Source organism: Olea europaea, chromosome 12, assembly GCF_002742605.1.
Source record: "Olea europaea var. sylvestris chromosome 12, O_europaea_v1, whole genome shotgun sequence".
Lineage (NCBI taxonomy): Eukaryota > Viridiplantae > Streptophyta > Magnoliopsida > Lamiales > Oleaceae > Olea > Olea europaea.
The window spans coordinates 31,086,500-31,100,031 of NC_036248.1; the positions used below are offsets into that span (position 1 = coordinate 31,086,500).

At 30.4% G+C, this 13,532-nt stretch overlaps 1 protein-coding gene across 1 annotated transcript; it reads left to right on the top strand.

Moving 5' to 3' along the window:
- The first annotated feature begins 5,924 nt into the window (after nt 1–5,924).
- LOC111406395 (protein PTST homolog 2, chloroplastic-like) lies at nt 5,925–11,895 on the top strand. The gene is made up of 8 exons (XM_023035823.1): nt 5,925–6,900; nt 7,402–7,568; nt 7,788–7,946; nt 8,035–8,246; nt 8,603–8,748; nt 8,828–8,975; nt 11,388–11,456; nt 11,542–11,895. The coding sequence occupies exons 1-8, from the start codon at nt 6,299–6,301 to the stop codon at nt 11,635–11,637; spliced, it is 1,599 nt and encodes a 532-aa protein (XP_022891591.1). The 5' UTR covers nt 5,925–6,298; the 3' UTR covers nt 11,638–11,895.
- The last annotated feature ends 1,637 nt before the right edge of the window (nt 11,896–13,532 follow it).

Genomic DNA, 13,532 nt, shown 5'->3' on the forward strand with positions numbered 1-13,532 from the left:
AATTGGAAACTTTTGATAAAATTTGGAAAAGAAAAAAAATAGCAATAAATGAATATCACAAAATAGAAAAAATCATAGATGTAAGAACAACTTATTGACAATATAAATTAAATCTTTTAACAAAAAATACAGTTGAAGAACTATTAACAAAGATTAGTAAAAAACAAAGTGAAAAAAAATTCAACATGTTTATTTAGCTAGAATACAAATAATGTTTAAATCACTATTTAGAGAATAGATAGATTCACCCTTAACTATAACTTTACATGATGGAAGAATAATAAATTTAAAAGATAGTCATTTAGGAACGATAGAAGGAAATTTAGCATATCAAAAAATTATATTTACATGTTATCCAAAATATTGTGTATCATTAAAAGATATAAATTTTCATGAAGTAAGACTACATTTTAAATTTCATAGAGATGATATCATGCAACCAGGTGATCAAATTATGACTATAGAATATAGAGTTTTATATACTTTTTCTAATTCTAATTATGAGAATATTTATTTCAATAAACCATATATTGAAGTTCATAAAGAATGTAAAGATATTAGTAAAATAATATAACCAAATAAACAAATAAGTTTAATTTGAGAAAATTATGAATTTAGTATAACAAAAAATAAACCTGAAATAACATAATTAAATGAAGGGGAATGTTCTAATAATATTATATTTAAGGATAAAAAATTAATTAGAAGATCAAAAAATTTTAAAATGCCTAATAAAAACCAGCTAGAAGAAATCAACAAAATAAAAGAAGTAAAACTATATAGGAATGCTGAAAATATGAAAATAAAAAGCGAATATTATAATGGAAGAGAAAGTATAAATGAACCAAATATATTAATAGATACATGAGTTAGTGAATGTCATATAGTTTCGATTAGAAATAAATGTCTTATGTAAATTTTGATGGACAAGTTCATATTACAGATTTAGGAATTAAGGTACCAATAAAAATATGAGGAATAGATCTTTTAGTACCATATTACATAGATAAGAGTATGGATATAAATCTCCATATACTTTTAGGAATGAGTTTTCTAAATGGATTAGAAGATTATAGTATAAAAAGAAAATGATTATATATTGTTCATAATGGACAAACTACATTATGTAAAAAAAATTAGATGAATAATCAAATAAGTTTTCCATTAGTTGTGTATATACAAATTACTATTGTAAAAACAAATATAACAACTTGTGCTTTAATAGATACAGGAAGAAATATAACAATATTTAAAAGTTTTTTTAATAAAATCATGGAATAATAATAGTAATATAAAAATAATTAGAGTTATAGGAGAAAGTACTCAAATAATTAATAGTGTTGATAAAGTTAATATAATTCTTGGCAATAAACAAGTAACAATAAATAAAATTTATAAATATTATAAATTAGAATGTGATATATTATTATGAAATGATTTCATACAACAATTTCAATATTATAAGCAAAATAATTATATGATAATGCTACAAACACCTTGTGTACACTTATTAAAAATTCATAGAGAATTTAAACCTTATAGAGTTCAGCCAGCCCAGTGTGATAATAAATGGGAGAAAAAATCAATTATATTTAATGAAATAAAAAAATAAAAATAATATTATATAAAAATGTCCTAAAAATAGGAATAGAAATAAATATAGAAAAAATTATCGAACAACTAGAAAAAGTTTGTGGAGAAAATTCATTATTATTTTGGAAACCATATTACTCAAAAGCCAAAATAGAATTAACAGAAAATGTTATAATAAAAGTTAGACCAATGATATATATTATAGAAGATACACATGTATTTAAAAAATCAAATAAAGGAATTGTTAGAACAAAAACTTATTAGACCTAGTAGTGGATCTCATAGTAGTCCAACCTTTATGTTATTAAATATTCTGAACAAGTTAGAAGAAAAGCTAGATTTGAAATATTCTTAAACAAATATACTAAATTTGATGGTTACTTTCTACCAAATGAAGAAGTGTTAATAAATCTTGTAAGAGAAAAACAATATTATTTTAAATTTGATTGTAAATCAGGATTTTGGCAGATAAAGATGGAAGAAGATAGTATACAATATACTGCATTTTAGCACACCTCAAGGAAAATATGAATGGTTAGTTATGTCATTCAGCCTAAAAAATGCACCACAAATATATCAAAGAAAGATGGACAATATATTTAAAAAGTTTAATGAATTTCTAATTGTTTATATAGATGATAAATTAATATGTTCTAATAGTAAATAAGAACATAGAAATCATTTAATCCAATTTATTAAAGAATGTAAAAAAGAAGGAATTGTACTATCTAAAAAGAAATATATAATAGAAAAATAAGAGATAAACTTTCTTGGATTATCAATAGATAAGAGATGGATAAAATTACAGGCTCATATATCCAAAAAAATAGAAATTTTTTCAGATAAATTAGAATCCAAAGAATAAATTCAAAATTTTTTAGAATGTTTAAACTATGTAGAAGGATTTATTAAAAATCTTTCTAAGAAAAGACATAAAAATCAAAGTTTTACTTAAAAAAACAAATACTAAAGGATAGAATGAAGAACATACAGAAATAGTTAAATCGTTAAAAGAAAAATGTAAAAATTTACCAAAATTAAGATTATCGGATGAAAAAGATATTAATACTGATGCCTCGGATAAATATTAGACAGCAATATTAAAAGCAGATCTAAGTGAAATTTGTAGATATTCAAGTGAAATCTTCAACCAAGTAGAAATAAATTATACTACTCATAAGAAAGAATTAGTAGCAATTATTAGAGGAATAAAAAAGTTCTCATTATTTTTATTGTCCAAAAAATTTATTGTCATAACTGATAATTCTCAAGTTGCAGGATTAGTTAGGAATAAATTACCATCAGAACCTCAATACAGAATGCTCAATAAATGGCAAGCTTATTTAGCATTTTATAATTTCGATATAGTCCATATTAAAGGAGTTAATAATTTTCTTGCAGATTTTCTCAACAAAAATATAGAATTTGCTTATGGATAAAGCCAAGGCCATGACATTATACCAATCTATCCTATACAAAAAAAGACAGATTTTCTTAAAGAAGAATTCAAAGATATAAACTCTGGAGCAACCCAGATCTCAGAGATGTTCAACTCAAATATAAAAATACTGTTGAATATCACTATTGAGCATCATAAATATGCCATAGAACTCAAAGATCAAGTTGACGCTATTGCAGCACAGCTAAAAGATATACCGTTTGAGACAGATATACCAAATAGCTCAGAAATGAGTTTTTCAAATCAATACCAAACAGAGACAGTTGGAAGCAGCAGTGAACCTAGACGTGAAAACATACCAACTGATAATAAAGGAGATTCCATTTCAACCAAAAAAGTTATGATACATGGAGATAAAAGAAATATCAAAATAATCAGCATCATAGACCAAGAAGATAAAATCCCTTTAGATCCAAAAGAAGAAAAGTATGATGAAATAGTCAAAATTACTTATGAAATAAAAATAAGTGATTCATATTTTATTTTTTCAGGAAATAATGGTTATCCCATAATAACAGTCATGGAAGGAGGAGACCCTTCATTTATAAAAATTATGGCAGACTATGGATTCATGAATCTGATACATCTAGGAAAAGATTTGATTGAATTTCGAAATTTGATGACATATTCATTAAAGAAGTATCCAGATTTGTCAAGAGAAGGAAAATATATTTGAAATTATATTCAATCAGTCTATAATATGATGGAGTTGTTTATTATCCAGTTGAACACATAATCTCAATTAGATATGTTGCATCCAATTTTCAAATTGATGTTACAGAAAATAATAGAGAAGTTCCGATGGTGACCAAATCATGGATCAAACATAGAAGAGCACTTGGAATTAAAGCCATTTATAACATTGCCAAAAATTTGTTTGATAAAAAATTCTCATACTTGTGCCAATATGAAAATTGGATGTTGGTATCCAATGGAGGATATGAAAAATCAGAAATTTTAGAAGACTATATTACAAGATTTGATATACATAAATTTCCAGGATATCCTACCACTATAAAAGAATCCTACCAGTTAAGGGAGTGCCCCAACTGCATGTGAAGAAATGAAGGAAGAGGACAATAATAGAGCACCTTTGACAAAGATGTATGAAAAACAATAATACAGCTGCATGTGAAGACATTGAAGATAAAGAGCAATAATAGAAAAATATGCTATTTGGATAAAAAGTTGAAACAACATGTGAAGATGTAGGCCCAAGAAGGAAAATAATAGAGAGGCAAGTGTGCCTTGTTAATGTACTCAATGATGTAATAGAGTCTCATAAACTTGTATAAATAGAGACATTGCCATAGAGAAAGATCATCTGCTATTGAAATCTCGAGTTGTAAGTAATAGTTATTCAAAAAACTATTCCCAGTTTAAAAAATCAGTTTTTCTGAAAATCTCTTTGTACCAAATAGAAGTCTTGTATAAATTCTGATAGAAATAAAACTCCAATATTTTGATATGAATACGAGTTTCTAAATCTTTATTCCCATAAATTCTTGAAAGATTTGATAAAAAGTTTCATTCTTATTTTAATAAAAAGAAAGTTTTTCTTTAACAGAAATCTAGAATTTTATTTTTTAGAAGTTGATACAGTGAGAGCAAATAGCTGAAATAGTAACAATTTCGTGAAGGCAAGAAGCCGTTAAAGGAATCAGTTTACATTTTCAAAGCTCGAAGGTCACTTGGTTCTATGAATAAAAGTCCAGATCAAACCTAAGGTAAAACTATTAAATTTTTGCTAAAATTAAAATGAACCTTTTTAAGATCTTAAAGAATCGTAAAGATTAATTGATGATTATGATAATGCCGGGATATACAATTGAATGATTAGATAATTTATTAGAAAAAATGTTAGAAAAGATAAAGAATATTATCTCTCAATTAGAAAATATAAATTTACCATTTGAAGAATATAGCATTTTTTAGAAAATATGAAATATATGTTACAGATTTATTAGATCATACAATGGATTTATATTCAAATATTCAAAGTAGAAGATAAAATGTTTAAAAAATTAGAATATATATTACAATATAGAAAGAATCATTTCATTAAAGGTAATATAGATCTTTCAACAAAAAGGAATAGTGATAAGCCAAATAGAAAAATCTCTCAAAAATATTGGAGCTTATCTTATTGATGGGCATGAAGGGGGATTTGTCTCCTTGTATTGTAGGACGAGAACCAATTCAACACGTGTTTGCCCATTATAAGAAAGTCTTTTTACCAATAGGCGATCAATGCTTTAGCAATCTTTTCTTATTTCTTATTGACAATTATTTTGGATTTCGAGTCATTGATCTCTGTTATTATTATTATTATTATTATTATTATTATTATTATTATTATTATTATTCGTATTATTATTTTTAATAGATTTTGAAGTAATCTCATCTCAATTAAATGTTGACTTTCGATTAATTGCACTTATAACTATAAAACGACATTTAATGGTTTGATATGTGAGAAATTTCTTACTAGCATCTCTAGTTTGAGCCCACCCTATACTTGCCTCTCAACAAAATTTAGTTTCTTGCCCCTCGGGACACAGCTCAACTGGTGGATCAATCAATATTTATTTTGTTTCTAGCGGTAGGGTGGAGGTTCGATTCCTGGTGGGAACCTACGGCCAGATTTATTTAGTATGGAGCAATCACTTTGGAGGAGGATTTCTTGTGCGCATAAGTGTACAGGTGGTGAGGGGAACCTATGATCCAGTTGAAGCATAACTCGCGATTTACCTCCTCTAAGGTTCTAGGGGCAAAGATTTTGGGGGTCCAGAATTTAGTCTAGTGTAAACTGGGATACCTGAATATAAAAAAAAAAAAAAAAAAATTTAGTTTCTTGCCTTGCCCACAAAACTTTAAGGCCCGTAGCGTAGGTATTGGTAGAATCTTTTATGTACTTGGACTAATGGCTTCTTGTCAAATGCAGACTAATTTCGTTTTATCCTCGATTCTACGGACATAAAGTACCTTTTAAGCTTTGTCCAGTTTCCTAATCCGTACTCTTGGAAACCTCGTAAGTAGTACAGTTTAAGCAAAATAATTGCACAAAACAAGCCTATTTTAAATGCTGGCTACACTTTTCTGTACCGTATTGTTCGTTGCTTCAATTTTCAGTTCCCTCCTCCCCTTTCGTGCACCTGTGTGTTCATCTTTAACGGCCATATAATGCCCAAAAAATAATTAAGTGCAGAAAACCCACCTCCAAGTGTTCGACGAAATGCCTGAACGATGGTTATTCTCATTACAACCCAAACTAACATAACCAAATTCTACAACCCTTTATTGCATTTGAATAATCGAATGATCCCTTCTCTGATTTTTGTACTTAATGCCAAAAAAGGGACTCGAAGTAATAAAAACTTTGCAATCTTTAGCCGTTCTTATGGGTTTCTTGAAATGAAAAGGACGAGGAACTTCGAGGACGGTAATTGTAGCTCTTGGTGTAAACAGATTGAAAGTGACGCAGAATTGGAGGCTGAAATAATGGAGTTTATGGAGAAATCTGAGAAGCCAACGATGTTTCCGACAAAGAAAGATTTGGTAAGAGCCGGAAGAGTGGATTTGATGGAGGCTATAAAGAAGAGAGGTGGGTGGTATTCACTTGGTTGGGAGGATGATAATGAGAAAAATGTGGGGGAGAATGTAGAAGAGGATATAGATTTTGACGTTGGAGAGTTTCATAAGAGAGTTGAGAGTTGTAAAGAGATTGCTGCTGTGGGAGAAAATGATGTTAATTCTTTTTCTGGGGATTCTTTGGTCGAAAACGAAGAGAGATTATCTTCTGGAAATCCAAATTCTTTGCAGCTGACTTCATCATCGGGTAGATCACTGTGAGATTTTTCGCCTTCAAACTTTCTTGAAGTATGCTTCATTTATGATTTCCCTCTGACTCGGGCTGTCTCAAGTACGAGCTGGGAAAGCTTGAAAACAAGTCCTATTTGAAATCTTAGTGAAACACTAGGTTCTTGACTTATCTTTGTGTGTTTCCAGTTGTTGATTTGACTTCTGTTGTCCTTTGATTATTTTTTTACTATATTAAGCCCCTGTTTGACCCCCATTTTCATTTTTGAAAAAGAAGGAAAAATTTTCGATTTACGTGTAATATTATTTTATGAAAGATTGTGTGGTTGAAAATAGGAGAAAGAAAAATGAAATGTAATGTAATTGAATTTAATAGGGATCAAACGGGGGCTAAAACCCGTCTTTTGAATCTTGACGCCACCACTATTTGGTGCTTAGCCCTTTTTTGGTCCTATTTGAAATCGTAGTGAAACACTAGGTGACTGTTTTGGGAAGCCTGCTTATTGAGAATTTTTATTTTTTTGGCTCAGAGAAATTGGGGCAGAGGAAGATACTGGAATTAAGGGAATATTGAGTAGATTGGAGAAGCAGAGGAATACAGATTTTGGAATTAATTTAGGCAAATATGGATATCAAACTCAATCCTCAAGTACAGATGAAAGGAATGATTGGTATTTCCGAATACCTATAGATGAAGGTAAGTTGGTTTGATGAATTGGTAATGAATTTATTGTATATTTTGTTTGCTAATTGGACCATGTGGCTTTTCTACCTCAAAAAAGAGGACATATTTTACATGCTTATACATTTACAAGTGTCACTGTTATTGTTGATGTTGAAGATCAAATGATCTTGATTTAGTTTGTATTCCTGCATATTAAAGCTTGAGACGTAATGTTTACTATAATCATAAAAGACAGCACTGATGCTGGGGAAAGCACCAGATTCACGTCAAGTATTCCCACCAAAGGTGTAGTTCATAACTCAGGAGGCAAGATTACCCCCAATATTCAGCCAGAAACATGGAGAACTTGGAGCATTCAGCGGGAAGGCTTCCAATATACCGAATTTGAAGGTACCTGATTTATATTTTAGTTTTATAGGAGGTTTTACAGTGCTTTACTCTGGTTTTGCCAACATCTTCAAGTCCCCGAAATGTGCAGCCGCTGAGATTTCATACAGCAAAAATCAGGTGGAACAAAATAAAGAAGCTGTGAAAACTGGAATAACTGCGAGTACTGAGAATAACCCTGAAGCTCTGGATGGATATGTGATCAATCACAATCAGATACGAACTCGTCTTCGGCACCTGGAATGTGAGCTTAACACAGCTCTTCACTCCTTGAGGTCTAAAAGAGAGTGCATATTTGACGAGGTATGCATATTATTCATGCATAATTCTTTTTACCCTGTTGCAGTGGATTCCATAGGTTTTATACATACATTACAATCAGTGGGAACAAATAAAAATACTACAGACAAAGCTTGTTGTGTACGAGTCGTAAATTATTATATTTGATCTAGAATAAAAAATGAAATGAATGTTGAGCTAATTGCGGTAGGGTGAGTTTACATATTTCACCTGGAAGAAGATAAACTGTTATACATGGTAACATGCATTTTACAATTAAACAAGAATGGTTACCTTATTCATTCCTATGACCTTCTTTCATGCATCTGGAAAATGTTTATGTGGGCCGTTGTTCAATCAATAACTGATGACTTAATCAGGTTTGTGGAAGCTCCTCCAGTGATTTGCAAATGCTTTCTGATGCATGGGAGCTCAAAGAGAATGAGTACATGAATGCCCAGCAGAGATTGCGATCGATCCGAGCGAAGCTTGCTGTATTAGAGGGGAAAATGGCATTAGCAATAATGTACTTATCTAATTCAGTTGATTTCTAGTTCCTAGTTTTTATAATTGGCTCTTATCACATCCCTGACACAATTCTGCAGTGATGCACAGAGGATTGTGGAAGAGAAGCAGAAGAGTATTGATGTTGCACATAAAGCATTGCAACTTCTTCGTACTGCCTACATAGTTTGGCCTAATTCAGCTTCAGAGGTTCTCTTAGCGGGTTCTTTTGATGGTTGGACAAGTCAGGTCATAGCTTCTTCTACAATGTTTAGTGGGAGATAGGAAGTTATCTTTCTCTTTTATTATACTTACTGTATGTGATATTAATTAAGCCTTTGTTGGGCAAATTTATAAATGGTTTCTAAAGAGGAATAATTGTGGGTCTTCCCAATAAATGTGTGGATAATAATGAGTAGTAGTTATGAATGTGTGGTTGAAATTAATGTTTGACTTTGACTGAATTTATAAACCATTTATAAATTAGTATCCAAACGGAAGCTTAGGTTTTCCTTCATTAGATGCTTTCATGGGTGATTGGATATGAACTCGTTAAAATTCCCTGATAAAATGGCAAAAAAACTGCAGAGCTTGTTTTTAAGAATAAAGGAGATATTCGAGATTTGAATTATGGAGGTTCAAAGCTCACAGTTCATACTATGGAATTATGGGAGAGAGTGATTGGACATAGATTAAGGTGAACATCAAAGGTCTTCGGTTTAAACAATTTGGTTAAATGACCAGGAGATGTGCCATTGAAGTCATTTTCCGACTTGAATTGATGGAGAATATTGATAAAAGAAATGATTTGCAAAAAAAAAAAAAAACTATGATAACTTTCAATTAGATGTGTAGCAGGTGCTAAGTGAGAAAGAATTTCAACTGGACAACGTCATTAAGGCTATGTATGATGTAAGAGTTGGTGGTTCTATAACTGTAGGCTTGTGCCAAGAGATACCTAAAACCTTATCTTTTTGCGATAATCATAGATGAGTTTACAAGACACATCAAAGATAAGGTTTCTTGGTGCATATTATTTGTTGATAACATAGTTTAGTGGAAGATACTGGGAAAGGTGTAAATCCGAATTTTGAACTTTAGAATCTGAAGGTCTTCGGTCAAGTAGAACCAAGACGGAGTACATGGATTGCCATGTAGTAAGAAAAGAAATAACAATGATAGTAGAGTCCTTATAGAGAATCACGTTGTCCGATGGATGTTTTAGGTATTTAGGTTTGATTATCAAGTCTTCACAAGTTGAAATGCTAAGGTTCATGCATATTGAGCAGTGATATGAAAATACTTCGAAAGGCAAGCTCTATGTATTTAGTGGTTACAAGACCGGCATATTATGTGATCGGAAAACACTTATAAGGTCAAAAGGCTATATGAAGCGGTTATAAGACCTGCTGTGTTTTAATGAGACTTGAGTGATTGAGTCGTTAAATGACAATATGCATAAAATGAATGTAGAGGAAATAAGGATAGTAGAATTTATAAGATAGGATAAAGCCCCTGTTTGGCCCCCATTACGGGGAAAATTTAATGTATAGAATAGTGTTTTTTGAAAAATGAGTGGTTAAAAAAGAAAGAAAAATTTTCGATTTACGTATAATATTATTTTATGGAAAATTGTGTGGTTGAAAATAGGAGAGAGAAAAATAGAATGTAATGTAATGTAATTTAATGAAAATCAAACAGGGGCAAAATAAGTGAATGATGGCATGTCGGGGGTACGCCTAAAAAGATCAGGCCACCATTGAGTTGCCTCCCAATTTAAATTTAGATGTTATGACATTCCTCCTGAAAAAATAACATTTGATGGATGAGGTGGGGACAACTTAATGTAAATTATCTGCAAATTTTTCCAATATTGTCCAATAATGAAACAGATTGAATATCATGTTATTTCTTGCACTTTTTGGTACAACAGTATATTTCAGCATAACTTGTAGCCAATATCTTGAATTTGTCTGAGCGAACATTTTAGCAAATTGTTATGCAAACATCTGAATTCAAATTTGTTTCCATATTTAATTGAACTGTTTGATCAAGTCCTAGCTGTGCTTTAGGTTGTTCCAGCTTTCTTTGTCCCTGTTTCTCCTCTTTATTATTTTCTATATTTTTATTTTTATTTAATGCAATAGAATTTCAAAAGTAATCCTTGTGCTTGCACGCACATCACTTGCTCGAATCTTTACCAATATTATGGACGTATTTTGGAAGGTCGCATTCTATCTATACATTAGTGTTAGGTTTAAAGAAGTGCAGGAAAGGATTCATGCAGCAACTTGTATTTATTGGGAACCAGGCGTAGCTTGTTCTTTGATTTTGTATGATGGGCAGCCTATGTTTGGCTCATGTTTATAAACTATTTATAAACATTCAAGACACTTTTTGTCCACAGATTTAGAGTGACGTACAAGTATTACCCATTTATCCACCACTCATTATATATATAATCTAAATGGTTTATAAACAATTCCCAAGCATGCTGTAGTGACCAAAAATTGCATTTTTACCCTGTTCTGATTATTGAGACATTTCAATTCAGCTAAACTAACCACGTAAAATTTTGCCAACAAATCGATTTCTTTCATAACCATGATTTGATTATAACTATTCTTGATTAGTAGTGCGATATGCTTCTTTAAATTGCAGAGAAAGATGGAGAAATCAAGGACAGGCATCTTCTCAGTGTGCCTCAAGCTCTATCCAGGTAGATACGAGGTAAGTTGATTTCCAAACACCAACAATATTTTGCACGTGTCCATTGAATTATGTACTTTTAAATGCCTCCTATAATATTTGACAGATCAAGTTTATTGTTGATGGCATATGGAAAGTTGATTATCTACGTCCCATCGTCCACAATAATGGCTATGCAAATAACCTTCTTATTATCACATGAAGCCACAAAGTATGAGGGCAGCAACACTAGTCGAATGATCATTTTGTAGCCCCAGTTTGGTTTAGATTTTTAGCGGAACCAAACATGGGCATAATCCCTCTTTATCACCTGCAGGGAGTGTGTGCATAACAACATGCTTAGGATCATGTATTTTACTAACAGGCTATAAGCTTTTGACATCACCCTATTCTTGTTCTTTGTATTGTGTATATTGGCTGAAGAGTTTGAAGTACTGATAGAATCATTTTTTTCCCTTAATTCAGATCCATGTATTTCTTAGTATAGATAATTCATGCTCTAAGACAACAATGCGATTAGGATTGGACATGGTCCGATTCGATTTGATTCTAACAAGACTCGAACCGGACTCGAAATTTTCAAGTATTTAGTAGGTGGAACCGTTGGATCCAAATTTAATTATGGAACCGTTCGGATTCGATTCCATTCGATTCCCAAGTTCCGTGTTATAATTAAATTTTTTAATATTTACAAAATTATATTAATTCAACTAATGATATGTTAAATCTTAGCTCTTACAAAAATTCAATCTTATATGTTTTGCGTTTCTCTTTGCTGAGTTTTTCGTAGATTTGATTGTTAAAATCACAGGAAGAGGAAATATGGAGTTCAAAATAAGTAAGAGAAGTGTTGTCAAGCTTCAAATTGATTTTGCCATAATGATAGAAACGGCACTACGGTAGAGTAATAAATTTAGATAAAACTTAGATCAATCTGATTAAGTTGTCTTTAAATTGAAAATTAGAAATGAGAAAATCATATTTTTGGGTTTGAGCTAAATTAATTAGTTAGCAAATTTATTTAGAAAAAAATAAAATAATTTGGCTTACTTAAAATAAATTAATTAAAAAATTAGGGAGATTCGGTTATTTGGTATGTGATCTAGAATCGAGAATCGAATCAAACTCGTCGGTTTTCGATTCAAATATCCGTTCGAGTATTTAACTTAAGAAGAAACGCTCGGTTCAATTTGATTTGGGAGTTTTATCCAGCCTCAAATGCGATTATCAGAATTATGAAATCAAAAAAGGGAAATTGGCAATGACAAAATATTGTGAGGAGAATCAAATTTTTGTTGAACTATTTGAGTTCAATAACAAATCTAAACCTATGTTTGTTCTTTCAAAATGAGCAAGCAAGAATTTTAAAAAAGAGAGCTCAACAACAAAATAAAGGATCTGAAAATTCATCTGATTTGTTTGGAAATTGTTTTGAGGATATCAGAGAATCTGGAAATGATCTTCCAGAATACTAAACTATGCACTTGTTTTTATGAATCATTTTTTTTAATAAAAACTAAAATTAGATTAATGTATGTATCTTATTGTTTAATATATTTCATGTTACCTTTAAATAATCGTGTTTGTTATATTTTAATTTTTTTGTATTCTTATTTTAATTAATTCATTAATTTTTATTCTTTACATGTAAAATTTATTTTAAATGTAGATGATGATGATGATGATGATGATGATGATGATGATGATAATAAAAATTCATTGTATTATAGAATATATAGCACAAATGACACAAATATCCCTAATCAATTTATTTGGAAAATGAAAATAAAAGGTGAAAATGACTTTGAACAATTTGCACTCCAATCTCATTGGTTGGTTAGAGCTCTCTTCAAGAAGAGTCTAAAGTAGAGCGTGAAGTAGAAAAGTCAAGAAGTTAAATGAAATCCCAAATGGAAGGTAGGTAGTCATTGTCAAGATGGAAAGCTACCCTTTAACCACCTTTTTAAGCTTACTATGATCAAGTCTTTATATATAAAGTAACTAAGCTAAAATTAAAAGAAGTAATAAGTTAGAACCTTATCATGATACACAAATTAATTTAATTATTCATAATTTAAAATAAACTCTATTTTAAAA